Source organism: Pseudophryne corroboree, chromosome 3 (assembly GCF_028390025.1).
Source record: "Pseudophryne corroboree isolate aPseCor3 chromosome 3, aPseCor3.hap2, whole genome shotgun sequence".
Lineage (NCBI taxonomy): Eukaryota > Metazoa > Chordata > Amphibia > Anura > Myobatrachidae > Pseudophryne > Pseudophryne corroboree.
Window position 1 is genome coordinate 662,518,902 of NC_086446.1, and position 24,824 is coordinate 662,543,725.

The window sequence follows — 24,824 nt, forward strand, 5'->3', positions numbered from 1 at the left end:
TTCTCTACACATCTATGTAGATGTTGAACTATTTGTGTACCCTCCCTCACCACTTTCCCTCCCTTTTCTATTCTGTACCCCCACTCCCATTTACTTTTGTTCAAATACAAAGTAATAAAAATTAATATTGAAAAAAAAAAAAGCAGCCAGCAAAGGTAATTTCTAGGCTATAAATACAGGAGAAACGCAGAAATCTCAAAATACTTACACAAGTTTCTTAACTTTCACATTACTCAGGGTGGCGGTATCATTGGTTCTGTAATCTCAAAAGTTTCTACAATTTCCTAGTGGAAAAAAAATCAAAAATAAGACAATGTTTGTTACAACATAATGAAAAGACAAAATATTGCTATAACAAAGTGAAATTAAATAACATGTTATTTCAGTCCTGCACACAGCGGAACTACTAATATTACGCACCCCTCTAGCTTATTTTTAATAAACTGTTATTTTGCCGATATTCAATAACCTACGAGAAACTTTTTTTTAAAGAATAGTAATAGTTATGTTTTAATATTTGTGTGCCACAAACAACGGCTTTCCTCTTCCTTCTGTAGAAGTAATTTATATACAGATGTGTCCTCATACATCTAACCTCAATGCGCCATGTAGCGCAAGATGCCAGATCCTATGCAGTTCTGCTAACAGCTGAGACTTTTTTGGCCGAAAATGCACAAACAATGCCATCACAATGTGACTTGGACACACAAGGAGGATATGCTGATTAACAGGATATATATCACACATATATTGTGTGTGACTGAGTCTGTATATGGAGCAGAACAGAACTTGTATTGCAAAAAAGCTGCAGCTGCTACATTGTAGCACTTTGTATATAGGTGGTTATTCAGGTTTGTTAGCAAACCAAAAAATAAGATTTTACTCACCGGTAAATCTATTTCTCGTAGTCCGTAGTGGATGCTGGGACTCCGTAAAGACCATGGGGATTAGCGGCTCCGCAGGAGACTGGGCACAACTAAAGAAAGCTTTAGGACTACCTGGTGTGCACTGGCTCCTCCCACTAAGACCCTCCTCCAGACCTCAGTTAGGATACTGTGCCCGGAAGAGCTGACACAATAAGGAAGGATTTTGAATCCCGGGTAAGACTCATACCAGCCACACCAATCACACCGTATAACTCGTGATACTATACCCAGTTAACAGTATGAAATATAACTGAGCCTCTCAACAGATGGCTCAACAATAACCCTTTAGTTAGGCAATAACTATAAACAAGTATTGCAGACAATCCGCACTTGGGATGGGCGCCCAGCATCCACTACGGACTACAAGAAATAGATTTACCGGTGAGTAAAATCTTATTTTCTCTGACGTCCTAAGTGGAAGTTGGGACTCCGTAAAGACCATGGGGATTATACCAAAGCTCCCAAACGGGCGGGAGAGTGCGGATGACTCTGCAGCACTGAATGAGCAAACGCTAGGTCCTCCTCAGCCAGGGTATCAAACTTGTAGACTCTTACAAAAATGTTTTAACCCGACCAAGTAACAGCTCGGCAAAGTTGTAAAGCAGATACCCCTCGGGCAGCCGCCCAAGAAGAGCCCAGTTTCCTCGTGGAATGGGCTTTTACAGATTTAGGGTGCGGCAGTCCAGCCGCAGAATGTGCAAGTTGAATCGTGCTACAGATCCAGCGAGCAATCGTCTGCTTAGAAGCAGGAGCACCCAGCTTGTTGGGTGCATACAGGAGAAATAGCGAGTCAGTTTTCCTGACTCCAGCTGTCCTGGAAACATGTACTTTTCAGGGCCCTGACTACGTCCAGTAACTTGGAATCCTCCAAGTCCCAAGTAGCCGCAGGCACCACAATAGGTTGGTTCACATGAAAAACTGATACCACCTTAGGAAGGAATTGGGAACGAGTCCTCAATTCCGCCCTATCCATATAAAATACAGATAAGGGCTTTTGTATGACAAAGCCGCCAATTCTCATACACGCCTGGCCGACGCCAAGGCCCACAGAATGACCACTTTCCACGTGAGGTATTATAGCTCCACGGATTAAAGTGGCTCAACCCAATGCGACTTCAGGAAATCCAACACCACGTTGAGATCCCACGGTGCCACTGGAGGCACAAACGGGGGCTGACTATGCAGCACTCCCTTAACAAAAGTCTGAACTTCAGGCAGTGAAGCCAGTTCAATTTTGGAAGAAAATCGATAGAGCCGAAATCTGGACCTTAATGGAACCCAATTTTAGGCCCATAGTCACCCCTGACTGTAGGAAGTGCAGAAATCGACCTAGCTGAAATTTCTCCTTTGGGGCCTTCCTGGCCCCACAGTACGCAACATATTTCCGCCATAGGCGGTGATAATGGTTTGCGTTCACTTCTTTCCTAGCTTTAAATAGCGTAGGGATAACTTCCTCCGGAATTCCCTTTTCCTTCAGGATCCGGCGTTCAACCGCCATGCCGTCAACGCAGCCGCGGTACGTCTTGGAACAGACAGGCCCCCTGCTGCAGCAGGTCCTGTCTGAGCGGAAGAGGCCATGGGTCCTCTGAGATCATTTCTTGGAGTTCTGGTTACCAAGCTCTTCTTGGCCAACCCGGAACAATGAGTATAGTTCTTACTCCTCTCCTTCTTATTATTCTCATTACCCTGGGTAAGAGAGGCAGAGAAGGGAACACATACACCGACTGGTACACCCACGGTGTTACCAGAGCGTCCACAGCTATCGCCTGAGGGTCCTTGACCTGGCGCAATATCTTTGTAACTTTTAGTTGAGGCGGGACGCCATCATGTCCACCTGTGGCCTTTCCCAACGGTGTACAATCATTTGGAAGACTTCTGGATGAAGTCCCCACTCTCCCGGGTGGAGGTCGTGTCTGCTGAGAAAGTCTGCTTCTCATTTGTCCACTCCGGGAATGAACACTGCTGACAGTGCTAACACATGATTTTCCGCCCATCGGAGAATCCTTGTGGCTTCTGCCATCGCCATCCTGCTTCTTGTGCCGCCCTGTCGGTTTACATGAGCGACCGCCGTGATGTTGTCTGACTGGATCAGCACCGGCCGGTGTTGAAGCAGGGTCTAGCCTGACTTAGGGCATTGTAAATGGCCCTCAGTTCCAGAATATTTATGTGTAGGGAAGTCTCCTGACTTTTCCATAGCCTTGGAAGTTCCTTCCCTGTGTGACTGCCCCCCAGCCTTGAAGGCTGGCATCCGTGGTCACCAGGACCCAGTCCTGTATGCCGAATCTGCGGCCCCCTAGAAGATGAGCACTCTGCAGCCACCACAACAGCGACACCCTGAGCCTTGGAGACAGGGTTATCCGCCGATGCATCTGAAGATGCGACCCGGACCACTTGTCCAACAGATCCCACTGGAAAATCCTTGCATGGGACCTGGCGAATGGAATTTCTTCGTAAGAAGCTACCATCTTTCCCAGGGCTCGCGTGCATTGATGCACCGACACCTGTATACGTATTAGGAGGTCTCTGTCTAGAGACAACAACTCCTTGGACTTCTCCTCCGGGAGAAACCCTTTTTATCCTGTTCTGTGTCCAGAACCATACCCAGGAACAGTAGACGCGTCGTAGGAACCAGCTGCGACTTTGGAATATTCAGAATCCAGCCGTGCTGTTGTAGCACTTCCCGAGATAGTGCTACTCCGACGAACAACTGCTCCCTGGACCTCGCCTTTATAAGGAGATCGTCCAAGTACGGGATAATTATTTCGGCCATTACCTTGGTAAATACCTCGGTGCCGGGGACAGACCAACGGCAACGTCTGGAATTGGGAATGACAATCCTGTACCATAATATTGAGGTACTCCTGGTGAAGAGGGTAAATAGGGACATGCAGGTAATCATCCTTGATGTCCAGTGATACCATGAAATTCTCCAGGCTCGCAATAATCGCCCTGAGCGATTCCATTTTGAACTTGAACCTTCGTATATAAGTGTTCAAGGCTTTCAATTTTAGAATGGGTCTCACCGAACCGTCTGGTTTCGGTACCACAACATTTTGGAATAGTAACCCCGGCCTTGTTGAAGGAGGGGTACCTTGATTTCACCTGCTGGAAGTACAGCTTGTGAATTGCCGCCAGTACTACCTTTCTCCGAGGGCAGCAGGCAAGGCTGATGTGAGGTAACGGCGAGGGGGAGTCGCCTCGAACTCCAGCCTGTATCCCTGTGATACTATTTGCAGAACCTAGAGATCCACCTGTGGGCAAGCCCACTGGTCCAGGAAGTTCCCGAAACGCGCCCCTACCGCACCTGTGGTGCAGCTTTTTCCTTCTTCCCTTGTCTCTGTGCAGAAAGGAAGCGCCTTTGACCCGCTTGCTTTTCTGAAGCCGAAAGGACTGTACCTGAAAATACGGTGCTTTCTTAGGCTGTGAGGAAACCTGAGGTAAAAAAATTTCTTCCCAGCTGTTGCTGTGGATACGAGGTCCCAGAGACCATCCATAAACAATTCCTCACCCTTATAAGGCAGAATCTCCATGTGCCTTTTACAGGCAGCATCACCTGTCCACTGCCGGGTTTCTAATACCCTCCTGGCAGAATGGACATTGCATTAATTCTGGATGCCAGCCGGCAAATATCCCTCTGTGCATCCTTTATATATAAGACAACGTCTTTAATATGCTCAATGTTAGCAAAATATTATCCCTGTCTTAGAGTATTAATATTATCTGACAGGGTATCAGACTGATAAAGCTAAATATTTATCGTATATATAACCCAATATGAGGTCTTAGAACACTGTACGCTATCTACGTAAAAAGTACCGTAAGGGTACGCAAGTTGCGTATCGATCGCTTAGCCGTGATCGAGACGCTCAGGCGTCACGTTCACTCACGGCCAAGTGATCACAGGCAGGCACGCTATTGGCTGTTGACTATCGTAATGATTCGCTATAGCGTAGCGGCGCTCGGGACCACGAGGAGATCACCAGCGATGCAGACGCTCACAACGTTAAACCTTTATATCTATACCTTTGGCAATGAAATACACAGCAAACCTTAGTGTAGAGACAAAGTATAAGTGCAACCTTGTGTAACCTGATTAACTACAAAGCTGCTTGAGCGTCACCGATGCTCAGGGAATACTTAACACTAAAAAGAATACACAGATACCTGGGCTTAGGGTCCGAAACCTATTATATGTATTATGACTATTATACTTGCAAAAAGAATCACAGTACAAAGCATACACTACAATATAACATAAACCAACTAACCAGATAACTATACAGGAAATACAATACAATACAATTAAGTCTAATCAAGGGAAAATACGAGAGGGAGAGAGAGAAATGGCTCACAGTAAGACAATATGATTACGGAGAGAACTTACGCACAAGGGGAAACGATCGCATGCGCCTCGATATCCAGCTCCCGATTATCAGCAATGAGAACCGTTGAAGAGAGAGAGCTGGATACGGTCGGCCTGCCTATTTATGCCCCACACATAATACAATTCAATGGTCCCTACAATCTCATTGTTCATTGGACATAGGAATTCGGCTTCGTATTATAACAAAAGGTCATAGGTTGATTCATACAGGTGGGCTGTGACTATTTCCAACTGCTCAGGTGGGAGGGAAACTGGGTTTCCCGCCGCATGGGTAATAAAGTGCAAATAAAGTAAATGTTCATAAACTTCTTATGTCCATAACTATTCGCACGAGCGATTGATCTGCTTCAAACCAACACCGGAATATTTCTAATTAAATATTCTTCCGATGGATACTAAACACCACTGTATTACTCCTGTCTGACCCTTCGTATCAAACAAAGAGGGATTCCTCTGTTCATAAACATTCTATATTAACCAAACTTTCAGAATCTATCAAAGGGACCATGATCTACAAAATACATTATTAGTGAAAATACGTAACGATTGAGTCGCACGCTACGACTACACAAACTTTACCGTAAATACGCATACCGTGCACCAGCGGGTGCACGCAACAGCGGGTATGCGCCTTCACGGGAGAGCGCACGCATGCGCAGCGCGGACCAGTGTGAGGTGCAAATATGGTAGTGTGCATAGAGATATTTTTCTGACTTTGACAGTCCACCCTTTGGCAGTCAATAATAACTGCCACTTCCTGAAAACATTTCAAAAGGAGAAAAATATATGTTAGGGGTTAATTCATTTCCATGGTTGGGTAAGGGAGGAGAGAGGAGTAGGTGTGAAGAGGGTATGACCTAGTGAGATAGCAGAAGCATGTGTGTATGAATCCGTGTTTGGGGGGTCATGTATCATCGTGCCGTACGTGTTGTAAATCAAGCTTCGAGGTATTGCGAAGTATACATTTGAATTCCTTCTTATCCCGTGGTACGGGTCTGTGGATGGGCTGTCAAACTTTACCGAGCTCTTTTCGGATTTTGAACAAAATGGGGAGCACATTTTAGTTGATGATACATGAATGGGGGAATATGTGATTGCTGATATTTGTGCCTGTATTCCCTATCGACTATGTGTGTCATTACCTGAGGGTTGTAGAAATGAAGAAAAGACATAATTACGGTAAATGCGGTGGTATTCTATGTCAGGTTAATGTACATCTGTCGGTTGAAGTTTTGTTCGGTATCAGTTGAAAGTCGTCTTCTTTGCGCTGTTTTGCTCATTAGGCGTGAGCAATAAGCTTTGTCAATGCCATTAGATTTACAAAAAATGTTGGGCTAGCGTAATTTTAAGAATTCTAGGGAAACTGGGGAATAATGGCAAAGTTCATCAAATGTCCATATCTCAAGTGGTCAAAACTTCTTCTTTGGTCTATCCGTTGTCTGTATAGCGTCTCGTCAACTTCCTCGTCCAAGTGGGTCTTTTTATCTTGGAGAAAAACCAGAAAAACAGGTGAAAGAAACGGACCGTATAATCGCATTTTCATCACATCATTGTTTCTATCGTTGGGTCGTAAATCAAATCCAGGTTAATTACAGTTTCCTCACTCCTCAAACTCATCACTCTGGTACTTTGTTTGCACCTCATTAAAGCCTGACCGCATCTAAATATCAAACCGATCGTTATGATAACACCTAAGATACATAGGAGAAACTTCCCAACATCCATTATGACTCCTTGAGCCCAGTCTCCCAAACCGGAGAACCAATTTCGCGGGTTCAACCATGACACCCAACCAGTCAGCTCATTACCTACAGCAGCAAGAGTGAGATTGTGTTTTCGGCGAAATTCCCACTTCAATTGGAGAATATCGTCCATCTTTTGGTCTATGACCTCGACCGGATCCTCTGTGCTATTCGTGATATACGTGCAACATTTCACGCCGTACTGTGTTGCCAATGTAACACAATATCCACCTGTCACTGCTGTGAGGTAATTAAGAACCATTCTATGCTGCACCAGTTCTGTTTTATAAGCTTGAAGTTCCCTTCCCGTATATCTAAACGTGTCATCATACATTTCAGTGATATTGTCTAACAAATTTGCGAGCGCCGATATGTATTTATAATTTAGCACTCCTCTAGCGGTGCGGGTGAAATCTAACGCGATTAAGAATTGAATCCCGGTGGATTCACTTATCAGATCAGAGGCCGGATGCTCTGTCTTCTCTATCAGGTGCCTTTTAACAACGTGCTCGTAATGGGTGTGAGTATAAGGAGCTTGGGCACCACGATGTATGTCCTTCATTTTGTCATGTGTTACAGTCATTACTTCAGGCAATACTTTTCCAATATAACACAATCCTTCCGAGTTTGGGGCAAGCCACTTGTACGCCTTTCTCCCGCATATGAAATATGCATCATCGGGGAGAACATATGGGACGGAGAAAGACATTACCATATTACACACCTTCCAGGTGAAATCTCCTAACCCTAATTCTTCCATCTGCTTAATGCACGTATCAGGTTGTACGATATGTGCACAGTATCCTGGTGATACTTCTCCAACTCTAGTAATCCTATTTCCTAAGGTGTATCTATACCGGAAAGATTTTCCTCTACTGGCTATGTGGCGTACAAGTTCTGTATCTGTAGGCATTCTATCTGCTCTATGCGAAAAGGTCATGGTGTGGTTACTCCATGACACTTCCCAATTTCCCGGCTTTCTGGGATTGGAGATGTTAAAACATAATAGGGACCTATCCACGTGGTATTGGTGGAGCTTCAAACTAGGAGGGCTGGAGATATTAAACCTCCGGTCCACCGGTCTCCCACCATTTAACTCAAGTACCTCCCCTATCGTTAAAGGAAATGGTACTAGTCCTGATTTGCTATGACCCTGAGGTACTTGAGAGCATACCCAACAATCTGTTTTGTTTAATACATTACCCACTAAGGAGTGATAATCACTCAATGGATGCCGGTCCATATGGATATTAAAACTGGATTGGCATTTCTTTATGCACCCATCCTCAATGACATTGTTACAGAGCCTACAGATACAGTTTTCTTCAGCTAACAATCCGTCACAATTTCTTCTATGATCAATGCTATCGGATCGTTTTCTGATACTCGCCTTTGCTTGTTGGTTAGGTTGATCTTGGAAAACTACGCCTCCATCTTTATCATCAGAACCCATTCCAGAACCTCTATCGACCTCCATGGTACTCTCGCCGGAACAGACTGTTCTGGTCAACATCATGGTCAACAGGAAAATCCGGATCACAGTCTCTTGGGGCAAGTCCATCTTATAGGAGGAAACGGAGAAGAATGAGAAGGAGGAAAAATAAATTTGAGGGAGAGGGGATGGGAAGTGGAGAAAAACAATAAAAGGGAGTGGGGAGTCGACAACAGCTCTCGGTCTTCAAGGCTCAGGTGCCGCCTCAGTCCTCCTGGAACAGACACTCCAGTGATACAACCTCTACCGTCTGTTCCTTATCACGGGACTTCTCTGGATCAGCAACCTTCTTGCAGTGGGATGAATGGACCCAAGTCTCTCTCTCAGCAACTTTCAATGCTGTAGTGCTAGTCAATAAGACCTGGTATGGTCCTTCCCATCTGTCAATAAGGCAACCTGAGCGTAGAAAATTTCGTATCATTACATAATCCCCAGGTTCAATGTCATGACAATTACTATCGGGTAGATCAGGAATCACCAACTTTAGATTATCATTTTGATTCCTTAACTGTTTACTCATGTTAATCAAGTATTTTATAGTTACTTCATTGTTACATTTCAAATCATCCTGAGGGTTAATCATGACATGCGGTTGTCGACCAAATAAGATTTCAAAGGGGGACAGATTAAGAGGGGACCTGGGAGTGGTTCTGATACTGTACAATACAATGGGTAAAGCTTCTGGCCATGTCAATCCTGTCTCTGCCATCACTTTACTCAATTTATTTTTAATAGTGCTGTTCACTCTTTCGACCTTCGCACTCGCCTGTGGACGGTACGGAGTGTGTAGCTTGCTATCAATTCCCATCAACTTACACATTCCTTGAAAGACATCACCTGTAAAATGGGTACCCCTATCACTTTCGATTATTCTAGGGATACCATATCTACATACAAATTCCTGCACAATTTTCTTAGCAGTAAACATAGCGGTATTTGTAGCTGCAGGAAATGCTTCGACCCAATTCGAGAAAACATCTATACAAACAAGTACATATTTCAAATTCCGACAAGGGGGTAATTGAATGAAGTCAATTTGTATTACCTGGAAAGGGCCGCCGGCAGGTGGGATATGGGATGGTTCTGTAGGTATTGCCTTTCCAATATTCTTTCTCAGACAGGTAAGGCATGACATTGCTCTTTTACTCGCATGAGAGGAGAATCCTGGGGCGCACCAATATGCTCTTACCAATTTGCACATTCCCTCCTTGCCTAGATGAGTCAGCCCATGAGCTGCTTCAGCCAGACATGGAAGATATGCTCTGGGGGCCACTGGTTTACCATGTCCATCCGTCCAGAGCCCTGAGGACTCCTGGCCACATCCCTTTGCCTTCCAGACTGCCTTTTCCTGTGTGGAACACAAATTTAGCATTTCACACAACTTCTGTGTGTTAATGGTATTAAATACCATCAATTGTGTGGTGTCTGTCTGTATGGGGGTAGCAGCTGCTAACTTAGCAGCTTCGTCTGCTCGGCTGTTACCAAGTGATACCGGGTCTTGGCTATATGTGTGTGCTTTACATTTGATAACAGCCACTCTGTCGGGTTCCTGTATCGCTGTTAGAAGCCTTTTTATGTGAGCTGCATGCGCTACCGGTGTACCAGCTGCCGTCATGAAATTTCTGAGACGCCATAGGGCTCCGAAATCATGGACTACCCCGAATGCGTATCTAGAATCGGTGTAGATATTGGCTGACTTACCCTTAGCCAATTCACATGCTCTGGTTAGGGCGACCAGTTCAGCAACCTGGGCTGAGTGAGGCGGGCCTAGCGGTTCCGCTTCTATGGTGTCTTGGTCATCTACGACTGCGTATCCAGTACACAAGTCTCCCGAGTCTGACTGTCTATGACAACTACCGTCCGTGTAGAACGTGAGTTCTGCATCTTCCAGTGGGTTGTCACTGATGTCAGGCCTTGCGGTAAAATTTTGGGTCAAATATTACATACAATCATGTGCATCTTCCTTTGTATTAAATCCTCCTTCCCCATCACTCTCACCTTCCACCCTTTGTGCCTGACCAGGCACACCTGGGAGATATGTTGCAGGATTTAATGCACTGCATCTCCTTATGGTGATGTTTACGGGGGCCATTAGTGCTAATTCCCATCTTGTAAACCTCGCTGATGAGACGTGTCTGGTTTGGGCAGAATTCAATAAGGCTGACACTGCATGTGGCGTATGGATTGTGAGGTTGTGGCCTAGCACGACATCTTCGCTTTTTGTCACTAGCAATGCTATCGCAGCAACGCTTCGCAAGCATGTGGGGAGGGATCGCGCTACCGTGTCTAGCTGAGCGCTGTAGTATGCAACTGGCCTGCTGGCATCACCGTGTTTTTGGGTTAGTACTCCTGCCGCGCAACCAGCATTTTCTGTTCCGTATAGTTCAAAGGGTTTCCCATAGTCTGGCATACCTAGTGCTGGTGCCTGCGTTAGGCACTGTTTGAGTCTCTCAAATGCTGTTTCGGACTCGTCTGTATGCGAAATCCTATCAGGTTTGTTTGAGGAGACCATTTCCTGCAAAGGTAACGCTAAAATGGAAAACCCTGGGATCCAATTACGGCAATACCCACACATTCCTAAAAACGTTCTGATCTGTTGCTGGGTTTGTGACAGAGTCATGTCTCTAATTGCTTGGATTCTATCAGCGGTCAGGTGTCTCAGTCCTTGTGTTAGACAGTGTCCCAAATATTTTACCTTAGTTTGGCATAATTGCAACTTGTCTTTGGACACCTTGTGTCCGGTGTCTGAAAGATGAAACAGGAGCTGTTTCGTATCCTTCAGAGATGCTTCCAGTGAATCTGAACACAGTAATAAATCGTCCACATACTGTATCAATACTGATCCACTGTCTGGTTGGAAAGACTGTAAACAATCATGCAAAGCCTGGGAAAATATACTTGGACTATCTATGAAACCTTGGGGTAATCGAGTCCACGTGTATTGGACTCCTCTGTATGTGAATGCAAACAAATATTGGCTGTCAGGGTGCAGAGGTACCGAAAAGAAAGCGGAGCAGAGGTCAATAACAGTGAAAAATTTGGCAGTGGGAGGGATTTGCATTAGGATGACAGCTGGATTTGGCACTACGGGGAACTGACTCAACTATTTTGTTAATCCCCCTTAGATCCTGCACTAGCCTGTAACCCCTCCCCCCACTCTTTTTAACAGGGAAGATGGGACTATTGGCAGTGCTGGACGTTCTTACCAGAATGCCCTGTTGTAGCAAGCGCTCTATTACTGGGTAAACTCCTAACTCCACCTCTGGCTTCAGAGGATAGTGTGGGATTTTTGGAGCTATCCTACCATCTTTTACTTGTACAACTACTGGAGCTACGTTTGCCATTAATCCAGTGTCCTGTCCGTCTTTTGTCCAAAGTGACTCTGGTATCTGAGATGTCATCTCTTCTATTTGGGATGGATTCCTATTTGTCATAATGGTATGTGACATTAATTTTGATGGGGAGTCTAACATGTCTCGCACTTCCTGAGCGTGTTTCTCAGGTATGTCCAAGAATACACCTTCAGGAGTACAATAAATGACGCACCCCATTTTACACAGTAAGTCTCTTCCCAGGAGATTGGTTGGTGCCGATGCAGCCAGCAAAAAGGAATGCTTGGTATGCAAAGGCCCTATTGTAATCTCGGCTGGTTTGCTAACAGGGTAGTGCTGGACTACTCCTGTTACTCCCATGGCTGGAATTGTCCTACCAGTGGTTCTCATGCCCACTGTCGAATTTATCACTGACTTGGCCGCCCCTGTGTCTACAAGAAAGTTTAAAGTTTTACCAGCTACATTAATTGCGATCTCGGGTTCACTTCCAAGATTGGCAATTAATTTTACTGGCTGCAGATTACAGGTATGGCCACACCCCTATTGGGTATGGTGACCTCCCTGAATCCCGCTGGCAGCAACTACTTGTGAGGGAGATAGTTGGGAACTACCAGAGGCATGCCAGTCTCTGTTTGGGGGATATCTTTTTGTTTCCCCTGTATGTGGCTCATAACTCCGTTTCTGCGGACCTTGCTCCCAATGTCGTGTGTCGTGTCGTTGTCTAGGGGTTTGGTATGAGTTTCGTGGATTCTTTACTCTACAATCTCGTGCATAGTGTCCCTGTCTTTGACAAGAATAACATGTTACCATAGTTGACTTACCCACAGGGTTTGGTGGTACATACGCAGGCTGCTTTGTGGTCAAGGCCTGTATACTTACCGACATTAGCTTATCACTCTGCGACTCCCTGTGTCTGGTGATGTTTCGGTCGTGATCAATAGCAGCCTCTCTCAAAGTGGACACTGACAGACCTCGCCAACATGGTTGCGTGGTCTGTACCCTTGCCTTTAATGTTTCCTTCAAACCATCCATTAGTACAGATACTGCTACTTCTTGATGGTTTGGATTTGTCCTAATGTCCTCTATACCAGTGTACTTTGCCATTTCTAATAGTGCCCGGTGAAAATATTCTGCAGCTGTTTCTGACTCTTTTTGTTTAATGGAAAATATTTTGTTCCATTTAACAACTGCTGGGAAATGCTCCTTTAACTGTAAGTTTATCCTTTTTACGTTATCTTTGTTGTACACATCTGTAAGAGGTACATCCAGATCTAGTCCACAATCAGCTAAAAATTGAGCTGAGTCGACATTGGAGGGTAAACAAGCTCTTAGCAATATCTGCCAATCTTTATTATTGGGCTCTAAAGTGTTTCCTAAGTCTGTGATGTATTTTTGGCTGGCAACTAAATCTTTTCTAGGGTCAGGGAATTCAGACACTATGGTCCTTAATTCCATTCGGGAAAATGGGCTGTACATGGCAATGTTCCTTATGGGAGTGGCTCCTGATGCGTCTGTTTTCCCATTTGGCACTGCTATTACTCTAACAGGTTTGATTCTAACAACCTCATTCTGTGTAGATTCTACAGGCTGTGGTGAAATAGTTTCAGCATAATGCATGGTGCCGTACTTACCAGTTGATACGACCTCACCTATCCCTCCGCTAGGGGCCTTTACTAATCTCGTGGGTGGAGCTGTGCCTACTGTGGTCTCTGCTATGGTGGCTGCTAGAGAGAGCGCTGAAATCGTTGCCGATTCGTCCTCTTGATCACACTCCTGAGGAAAGTTCAAAACAGGGTACAACTTGCACGGGTTAATACTTGCATGGGTTAATGGGTTAACATTATCATTAACATTTACACAGTTACTAAGTGATTTTGTGTTACACCTTAGTGCGTCTTTCTCCGCAATCAACTTCTCTCCTGATATGTATGGTGGCGGCGGGGCCGTGGCAATCAGTTTTCTGTTAGAGCCAGATCCCGCCGCCTGAGCCAAACCTCTCTGTATCTCACCTTCCTGTTGCCACAACTGTAAATAATCATAATGCTGAACTCGTCTCTTTGTTGATTTTATGAGACATATCCTCCTCCTTAAATTTTGTAACACCTCTGGGCTGAAGCTACCTATTCTTGGGAATTTCTCCCGGTCTTGTACCGTCATTCTCTCCCATTCATCACATAAAACCTCTGTGTGACTTCCATATTTCTCACACATTACGTACCTGGCCGATCCTACTGGACGGTTTACAGGATCAACCCGAACCGAGGTTGATCGCCCCCTACCTGAACAACTGGCCCCCATAACTCTGCAGGCGTTGCTTGCTCTACCTCTGATCTCTATATCAAGGTCTTCAGCGAACCCTTACAGAAAACCAGATTGTTCACAATAGGCTGACGGTGGCGGTTTACCGAGTACCCCACTCACTCGCCCACGCCGACCAATGCGACCTGATCACACCGATATGGTGCTGGCGCACTCGACCCAGGGCACCTATAAAAACCTTTGTTTACTGGAACATGCGAGGGTTATCCGCAGAACACTTACTCTTTCCAGTAAAGGTGAGGTTGTCAGATAGTTCCTGAGTGACCAGCGAACTTCCCTTCTTGAAAAATAAAAAATTACACAAATCACGTCAGAATGTACAAATAGCGTTTGTGACCCCTTTACTCTAATGGTACTAGGTCAGATTACTAACTACTGTACACAATTACGTGCGGTCCAGTCGTTCAGTACACAAACAACTAAGCTTATGTACGGAAAGACCAATGGAATCGAAACTTACGACTGCGAATTCCTTCAGCCAGAGCTTGTACGGCCTATATGGGTCTTGCACCAACCCTTCCTTTGGTGTTGTGCCTCTGAACTGTATAGCGGACTTCCCTGTTTACTGTACCTGGACCTGCTGGTCTACTATGACCTCCTGGTCTTGTTCTGTACGACCTCCTGGTCTGACCTCCTGGTCTTGTTCTATACTGGTCCGCTATACTCTAATGCTCAAAATTGTATATTTAACCAGAGATGCCTCCCTAGCCACCGTGCACGTCACTTACACGTATGTCTCTCACGAGTACTCGACTTTTCTTTTTGGTTCAACCTCTAAGTTATATAAACTTATGTAATACAAAAACACTCACTCATCACATGTACACTTTTGCTTCTATTTCTATGCAGAAATTTTTCTTTAGCCCAGCTGTGTTACCAATTAGAAGCAGGATCTGTTAATTTAAATTTCAGATTTCCAAAAATAGACTTGCGTTATTTATCGCCTGTGGCGCTATTTACCGCTTTGCGTTACTTATCGCGTTGCGTTAAAAATCAACTTATCGTGACTTGAGCTACGTGGGCGTAACCGGACGCTCCGTTGCGTAATGTACGCTGCGTGCGTCGGCCTTTGGATTGCGTACGCAAGTCTTTGTTAGAGACACGTATACGCAAAGCAAAGATCCACCGTAACACAATTTATACTTTTATCAATGTAGATGATCCTTGATCATCTACCACACAAACACACTGACTTCGCCTTATCTCCCAGGCAAAACTGTGTGTTTGTCTATCTTTTAACTATATTACTCTTAAACTATGAAATAACGGCAAATCTCTTTTAGCACTTCTATCAACTATAAAAACTGTCAGACAGGAGAGTGATATACGAAAATGAAAAAAAGAAAAAGAAATGCAGATATATATATGTGTGCGTGCGTGTGTACGCAAGACAGAAAAATAAACAGTTTTAAAAGACACTAGCGTTTTGTTCTTACCTCCGGTTCCCGGATTCCTTCAGCACTCTTTTATCTAAGCGAAGCAGACGCTTATCCCGTCAGCACTACGAGACAACCTCCCGCCCTTTGCTGAGGGATAATGTCTGCTGATCTACCTAGTGCGGATATGTGAAGGACAGGACGAGCCGCCAATTGATAAAGCTAAATATTTATCGTATATATAACCCAATATGAGGTCTTAGAACACTGTACGCTATCTACGTAAGAAGTACCGTAAGGGTACGCAAGTTGCGTATCGATCGCTTAGCCGTGATCGAGACGCTCAGGCGTCACGTTCACTCACGGCCAAGTGATCACAGGCAGGCACGCTATTGGCTGTTGACTATCGTAATGATTCGCTATAGCGTAGCGGCGCTCGGGACCACGAGGAGATCACCAGCGATGCAGACGCTCACAACGTTAAACCTTTATATCTATACCTTTGGCAATGAAATACACAGCAAACCTTAGTGTAGAGACAAAGTATAAGTGCAACCTTGTGTAACCTGATTAACTACAAAGCTGCTTGAGCGTCACCGATGCTCAGGGAATACTTAACACTAAAAAGAATACACAGATACCTGGGCTTAGGGTCCGAAACCTATTATATGTATTATGACTATTATACTTGCAAAAAGAATCACAGTACAAAGCATACACTACAATATAACATAAACCAACTAACCAGATAACTATACAGGAAATACAATACAATACAATTAAGTCTAATCAAGGGAAAATACGAGAGAAAGAGAAGAGAGGGAGAGAGAGAAATGGCTCACAGTAAGACAATATGATTACGGAGAGAACTTACGCACAAGGGGAAACGATCGCATGCGCCTCGATATCCAGCTCCCGATTATCAGCAATGAGAACCGTTGAAGAGAGAGAGCTGGATACGGTCGGCCTGCCTATTTATGCCCCACACATAATACAATTCAATGGTCCCTACAATCTCATTGTTCATTGGACATAGGAATTCGGCTTCGTATTATAACAAAAGGTCATAGGTTGATTCATACAGGTGGGCTGTGACTATTTCCAACTGCTCAGGTGGGAGGGAAACTGGGTTTCCCGCCGCATGGGTAATAAAGTGCAAATAAAGTAAATGTTCATAAACTTCTTATGTCCATAACTATTCGCACGAGCGATTGATCTGCTTCAAACCAACACCGGAATATTTCTAATTAAATATTCTTCCGATGGATACTAAACACCACTGTATTACTCCTGTCTGACCCTTCGTATCAAACAAAGAGGGATTCCTCTGTTCATAAACATTCTATATTAACCAAACTTTCAGAATCTATCAAAGGGACCATGATCTACAAAATACATTATTAGTGAAAATATGTAACGATTGAGTCGCACGCTACGACTACACAAACTTTACCGTAAATACGCATACCGTGCACCAGCGGGTGCACGCAACAGCGGGTATGCGCCTTCACGGGAGAGCGCACGCATGCGCAGCGCGGACCAGTGTGAGGTGCAAATATGGTAGTGTGCATAGAGATATTTTTCTGACTTTGACAAGACCACGCTGCAGCAGCACTATTTATGCTGAGGCAATTGCAGGTTTCAGTATATAACCTGAGTGTGTATATACAGACTTCAGGATCGCCTCCTGCTTTTTATCAGCAGGTTCCTTCAAGGTGGCCGTATCCTAAGACGGCAGTGCCACCTTTTGACAAACGTGTGAGCGCCTTATCCACCCTAAGGGATATCTCCCAACGTGACCTATCCTCTGGCGGGAAAGGGTACGCCATCAGTAACTTTTTAGAAATTACCAGTTTCTTATCGGGGGAACCCACGCTTCTTTACACACTTCATTCATTCATCTGATGGGGGAACAAAACACTGGCTGCTTTTTCTCCCCAAAAATAAAACCCCTTTTATGTGGTACTTGGGTTCATGTCAGAAAATGCGTAACACATTTTTCATTGCCGAGATCATGTAACGGATGTTCCTAGTGGATTGTGTATATGTCTCAAACTCGTCGACACTGGAGTCAGACTCCGTGTCGACATCTGTGTCTGCCATCTAAGGTAACGGGCGTTTTTTGAGCCCCTGATGGCCTTTGAGACGTCTGGGCAGGCGCGGGCTGAGAAGCCGGCTGTCCCACAGCTGTTACGTCATCCAGCCTTTTATGTAAGGAGTTGACACTGTCGGTTAATACCTTCCACCTATCCATCCACTCTGGTGTCGGCCCCACAGGGGGCGACATCCCATTTATCGGCCTCTGCTCCGCCTCCACGTAACCTTCCTCATCCAACATGTCGACACAGCCGTACCGACACACCGCACACACACAGGGAATGCTCTGACTGAGGACAGGACCCCACAAAGTCCTTTGGGGAGACAGAGAGAGAGTATGCCAGCACACACCAAAACGCTATATAATGCAGGTATTAACACTATAACTGAGTGATTTTTTCCCCAAATAGCTGCTTGTATACATATATTGCGCCTAAATTTAGTGCCCCCCCTCTCTTTTTAACCCTTTGAGCCTGAAACTACAGGGGAGAGCCTGGGGAGCTGTCTTCCAGCTGCACTGTGAAGAGAAAATTGCGCCAGTGTGCTGAGGGAGAAGCCCCGCCCCTTTTTCGGCGGACTTTCTCTGGAATACTGGCAGGGGTAATTTTACATCTATATAGCCTCTAGGACTATATATGATGTAGATTTGCCAGCCAAGGTGTCATATATTGCCCTCAGGGCGCCCCCCCAGCGCCCTGCACCCATCAGTGACCGGAGTGTGAGGTGTACATGAGGAGCAATGGCGCACAGCTGCAGTGCTGTGCGCTACCTTGGTGAAGACTGAAGTCTTCTGCCGCCGATTTTCTGGACTCTTCATGCTTCTGGCTCTGTAAGGGGGCCGGCGGCGCGGCTCCGGGAACGAACACCAAGGTCGGGTCCTGCGGTCGATCCCTCTGGAGCTAATGGTGTCCAGTAGCCTAAGAAGCCCAAGCTACCACCAGTTAGGTAGGTTCGCTTCTTCTCCCCTTAGTCCCTCGCTGCAGTGAGTCTGTTGCCAGCAGATCTCACTGTAAAATAAAAAACCTAAATATACTTTCTTTCTAGGAGCCCCTAGTGTGCATCCAGCTCAGCCGGGCACAAGAATCTGGGGTCTGGAGGGGGGTCTTGGTGGGAGGAGCCAGTGCACACCAGGTAGTCCTAAAGCTTTCTTTAGTTGTGCCCAGTCTCCTGCGGAGCCGCTAATCCCCATGGTCTTTACGGAGTCCCAGCATCCACTTAGGACGTCAGAGAAAAGCAAGCAAATGGGCGAAATCATGTTGCACTGCAGGGGGACAGATGTAACATGTGCAGAGAGTTAGATTTGGGTGGGTTATATTGTTTTTGGGCATGGTAAATACTGGCCGATTAATTTTTAAACTGCAATTTAGATTTCAGTTTGAACATACCCCACCCAAACCTAACTCTCTCTGCACATGTAACATCTGCCCCACCTGCAGTGCACATAGTTTTGCCCATTAGAGTGCTGTTGAAGTTTGCTAACAAACCTGGACTAAGTGCCACAGATTCAGAAACTAGTCACACACAGATTTAAGCGTCCTATCAAATTAATCAGTTTTCTCCTTGGGCATCCTAGTCACATTGCGTTGTGACTAAGACACATTTTCGGCAAAAAAAAAAGAAGCCCAGCGCTAGAAGATTCTTGCACAGTCTGGCGTGCCGGGAAGGGCTGTTTGGCGTGTTTGAAGACACATCTGTAGTTGTCTAAGGCAGCAGAACCTCCAGAGTACTAATCAAAATACTATGAGAAATAAAGTACAATAAGGGTTCATTTAGAAAAGATAACTAGTGCAGAGGATCAACCATACTGCTTGTCCCTACACAAAGTGCGTCTAAGGTAATAAATGCTGTACGGGTAGACGTCTGGGATAAGAGGTATGGTTGTTCCTATGCACTAGTCATCTTTTCATTATTCAGTGTTCTAAAGAAAAAAAAAACATTGAGGGACCATTATTGAATTTAGGAACCACTACAAGGCTTCTGAAAGTGTATTTCATTTAATATATGCTGTTGGGCCTACATCATAAATAACCTTATACAGGTTGAGTATCCCTTATCCAAAATGCTTGGGACCAGAGGAATTTTGGATATCGGATTTTTCCGTATTTTGGAATAATTGCATACCATAATGAGATAATAAGATTTTACTCACCGGTAAATCTATTTCTCGTAGTCCGTAGTGGATGCTGGGGACTCCGTAAGGACCATGGGGAATAGACGGCTCCGCAGGAGACTGGGCACATCTAAAGAAAGATTTAGGACTATCTGGTGTGCACTGGCTCCTCCCCCTATGACCCTCCTCCAAGCCTCAGTTAGGAACTGTGCCCGGAAGAGCTGACACAATAAGGAAGGATTTTGAATCCCGGGTAAGACTCATACCAGCCACACCAATCACACCATATAACACGTGATAGTAACCCCGGTTAACAGTATGATAACAATTGGAGCCTCTGAAGAGATGGCTCACAACAAAACCCGATTTTTGTAACAATAACTATGTACAAGTATTGCAGACAATCCGCACTTGGGATGGGCGCCCAGCATCCACTACGGACTACGAGAAATAGATTTACCGGTGAGTAAAATCTTATTTTCTCTAACGTCCTAGTGGATGCTGGGGACTCCGTAAGGACCATGGGGATTATACCAAAGCTCCCAAACGGGCGGGAGAGTGCGGATGACTCTGCAGCACCGAATGAGAGAACTCCAGGTCCTCCTCAGCCAGGGAATCAAATTTGTAGAATTTAGCAAACGTGTTTGCCCCTGACCAAGTAGCTGCTCGGCAAAGTTGTAAAGCCGAGACCCCTCGGGCAGCCGCCCAAGATGAGCCCACCTTCCTTGTGGAATGGGCTTTTATTGATTTAGGCTGCGGTAATCCTACCGCAGAATGCGCCAGCTGAATAGTGCTACAAATCCAGCACGCAATAGACTGCTTAGAAGCAGGAGCACCCAGCTTGTTGGGTGCATACAGGATAAACAGCGAGTCAGTTTTTCTGACTCCAGCCGTCCTGGAACATAAATTTTCAGGGCCCTGACTACGTCCAGCAACTTGGAATCCTCCAAGTCCCTAGTAGCCGCAGGCACCACAATAGGTTGGTTCAAGTGAAAAGCTGAGACCACCTTCGGGAGAAACTGAGGACGAGTCCTCAATTCTGCCCTATCCATCTGGAAAATCAGATAAGGGCTTGTTCAAGACAAAGCCGCCAAATCTGAAACCCGCCTGGCCGAAGCCAGGGCCAACAGTATGACCACTTTCCACGTGAGATATTTTAATTCCACAGTCTTAAGTGGTTCGAACCAATGTGATTTCAGGAATGCCAAAACCACATTGAGATCCCAAGGTGCCACTGGGGGCACAAAAGGAGGCTGAATATGCAGAACTCCTTTGACAAAAGTCTGAACTTCAGACAGTGAAGCCAGTTCTTTCTGGAAGAAAATCGACAGAGCCGAAATCTGGACCTTGATGGACCCCAATTTGAGGCCCAACGTCATCCCTGCTTGCAGGAAGTGTAGGAATCGACCCAGTTGAAATTCCTCCTTCGGGGCCTTCATGGCCTCACACCAAGCAACATATTTCCGCCAAATGTGGTAATAATGTCTTGCGGTGACATCCTTCCTGGCTTTGATCAGGGTAGGGATGACTTCCTCCGGAATACCCTTTTCCTTTAGGATCCGGTGTTCAACCGCCATGCCGTCAAACGCAGCCGCGGTAAGTCTTGGAACAGACAGGGTCCCTGCTGCAGCAGGTCTTGTCTGAGCGGCAGAGGCCAAGGGTCCTCTGCCAGCATCTCTTGAAGTTCCGGGTACCAAGCTCTTCTTGGCCAATCCGGAACCATGAGTATGGTTTTCACTCCTCGCAGTCTTATTATTCTCAGCACCCTGGGTATGAGAGGTAGAGGAGGAAACACATAAACCGACTGGTACACCCACGGTGTCACTAGAGCGTCCACAGCGATCGCCTGAGGGTCCCTTGACCTGGCGCAATATCTTTTCAACTTTTTGTTGAGGCGAGACGCCATCATGTCCACCCGTGGTCATTCCCAACGGTTTACCCGCATTTGGAAAACTTCTGGAAGAAGTCCCCATTCTCCCGGGTGTAGGTCGCCCATCGGAGAATCCTTGTGGCTTCTGCCATCGCCATCCTGCTTCTTGTGCCGCCCTGTCTGTTTACATGGGCGACCGCCGTGATGTTGTCTGAATGGATCAGTACCGGCTGGTTCTGAAGCAGGGGCCTTGCTTGGCTTAGGGCATTGTAAATGGCCCTTAGCTCCAGAATAATTATGTGAAGCGAAATCTCCTTGGAAATTTCTTCCCTGTGTGACTGCACCCCAGCCCCGAAGGCTGGCCTCCGTGGTCACCAAGACCCAGTCCTGTATTCCGAATCTGCGGCCCTCTAGTAGATGAGCCCTCTGCAGCCACCACAGCAGCGACACCCTGTTTCTTGCCAACAGGGTTATCCGCTGTTGTATCTGTAGATGGGACCCGGACCATTTGTCCCACTGGAACGTCCTTGCGTGGAACCTTCCGAATGGAATTATGCTTCGTACGAAGCTACCATTTTTTCCAGGACTCGTGTGCTTCCACTGGAAGAAACACTCTTTTCTGGTCTGTGTTCAGAATCATTCCCAGGAACAGAAGACGTGTCGTCGGGACCAGCTATGACTTTGGAATATTGAGAATCCAGTCGTGCTGTTGTAGCACTTCCCGAGAGAGTGCTACCCCTACTACAAACTGTTCTTTGGACCTCGCCTTTATCAGGAGATCGTCCAAGTACGGGATAATAAAAACTTCCTTCCTGCGAAGGAGTATCATCATTTCGGCCGTTACCTTGGTAAAGACCTTCGGTGCCGTGGACAACTCCAACGGCAGCGTCTGGAACGGATAGTGACAGTCCTGTACCACACATCTGAGGTACTCCTGGAGAGCAGGGTAAATGGGGACATGCAGGTACGCATCCTTGATGTCCAGGGAGACCCTGTAATCCCCCTCGTCCAGGCTCGTAATAACCGCCCTGAGAGATTCCATCTCGAACTTGAATCTTCTGATATAAAAGTTCAAGTATTTTAATTTTAAGATGGGTCTCACCGAACCGTTCTGTTTCGGTACCACAACCATTGTGGAATAGTAACCCCTTCCTTGCTGAAGGAGGGGCACCTTGACAATCACTTGTTGTGATTATAGTGTTGAATAGCCACCAACACCGCCTCCCTGGCAGAGGGAGGTGCCGGTAAGGCAGATTTTAGGAAACGGCGGGGGGAAGAACGTCTCGAACTCCAGCCTGTACCCCTGAGATACTACTTGAAGGACCCAGGGATCCATGTGAGAGAGCCCACTGGGCGCTGACATTTCTGAGACGGGCCCCCACCGTACCCGGGTCCGCCTGAGCAGCCCCAGCGTCATGCTGTGGACTTACCGGACGCAGGGAGGACTTCTGCTCTTGGGAACTAGCTGTGCGCTGCAGCTTTTTCCTCTACCTTTGCCTCTCGGCAGAAAGGATGAGCCTCTAGCCCTCTTGCTTTTCTGGGGCCGAAAGGACTGTACTTGATGATACGGTGCTTTCTTTTGTTGTGGGGTAGCCTGTGGCAAAAAAGTCGATTTCCCAGCAGTAGCTGTGGAAACGAGGTCTGAAAGACCATCCCCAAACAGTTTTACCCCCTTATAGGGCAAAACTTCCATGTGCCGATTCGAGTCGGCATCGCCTGACCATTGGCGAGTCCATAACCCCCGTCTGGCGGCAATGGACCTAGCGCTTGTTTTTTATGCCAGCCAGCAAATATCCCTCTGTGCATCACGCATGTATAAGACCACGTCTTTTATATGCTCTATTGTCAGCAAAATATTGTCCCTATCCATAGTTATTTTCCGACAGGGAATCTGACCACGCAGCGGGAGCACTGCACATCCATGCCGAAACAATGGCTGGTCGCAATATAATGCCCGAGTGTGTGACTATATCTCTCAGGGTAACCCCCTGCTTTTTATCAGCAGGTTCCTTCAGGGCGGCCGTATCCGGAGACGGTAGTGCCACCTTTTCTGATAAGCGTGTAAGCGCTGTATCTACCCTATGGGGTGTTTCCCAACGTGACCTATCCTCTGGCGGGAAAGGGTACGCTGCCAATAACCGTTTAGAAATTATCAATTTCTTACCGGGGGAAGACCACGCTTCCTCACACACCTCATTTAATTTCTCAGATGCAGGAAAAACTACTGGTAGTTTTCTGTCACCAAACATAATACCCTTTTATGTGGTACCTGGGGTATTATCATAAATGTGTAATACATTTTTCATTGCCTCAATCATGTAACGGGTGGACCTATTTGGAGGGTACACTAGTCTCATCGTCGTCGACACTGGAGTCGGTATCCGTGTCGACATCTGTTTCTGCCATCTGAGGTAGCGGGCGTTTTTAGAGCCCCCCATGACATTTGAGACGCTGGAACAGGCACAAGCTGAGTAGCCGGCTGTTCTGTGTCGTCGACCTTTTGTGTAAGGAGTTGACACTTTCACGTAATCCTTCCATAAGTCCAACCACACCGGTGTCGATCCCGCAGGGGGTGACATCACATTTACAGACATTCGCTCCGCCTCCACATCATTATCCTCCTCATACATGTCGACACAGCCGTACCGACACACAGCATACACACAGGGAATGCTCTGACAGAGGACAGGACCCCACAAAGCCCTTTGGGGAGACAGAGGGAGAGTATGCCAGCACACACCAGGGCGCTATATATCACAGGGATATCACATATAAAGAGTGTTTTCCCTTATAGCTGCCTATATATATTGTATACTGCGCCTAAATTGTGCCCCCCCTCTCTTTTTAACCCTTTCTGTAGTGTATTGACTGCAGGGGAGAGCCAGGGAGCTTCCCTCCAACGGAGCTGTGAGGGAAAAATGGCGCCAGTGTGCTGAAGGAGAAAGCTCCGCCCCTTTTTCGCGGACTTTCTCACGCATTTTTATGGATTCTGGCAGGGGTTAAAAAGCACCTATATAGCCTCTGGGGCTATATATGGTGCCAGTTTGCCAGCCAAGGTGTCAGTATTGCTGCTCAGGGCGCCCCCCCCCCCCCAGCGCCCTGCACCCATCAGTGACCGGAGTGTGAGGTGTGCATGAGGAGCAATGGCGCACAGCTGCAGTGCTGTGCGCTACCTT

General features: G+C 46.3%; 1 protein-coding gene across 1 annotated transcript in view; it reads right to left on the minus strand.

The window, feature by feature from the left end:
• Nucleotides 1-208: 208 nt before the first annotated feature.
• NSMCE4A (NSE4 homolog A, SMC5-SMC6 complex component) overlaps nt 209-24,824 on the minus strand; it is a 147,083-nt gene continuing 122,467 nt past the window's right edge. Inside the window, exon 10 of the mRNA XM_063961850.1 lies at nt 209-284. Coding sequence (XP_063817920.1) covers nt 234-284 — 51 coding nt within the window. The 3' untranslated portion in view covers nt 209-233. The remainder of the gene's footprint in view (nt 285-24,824) is intronic.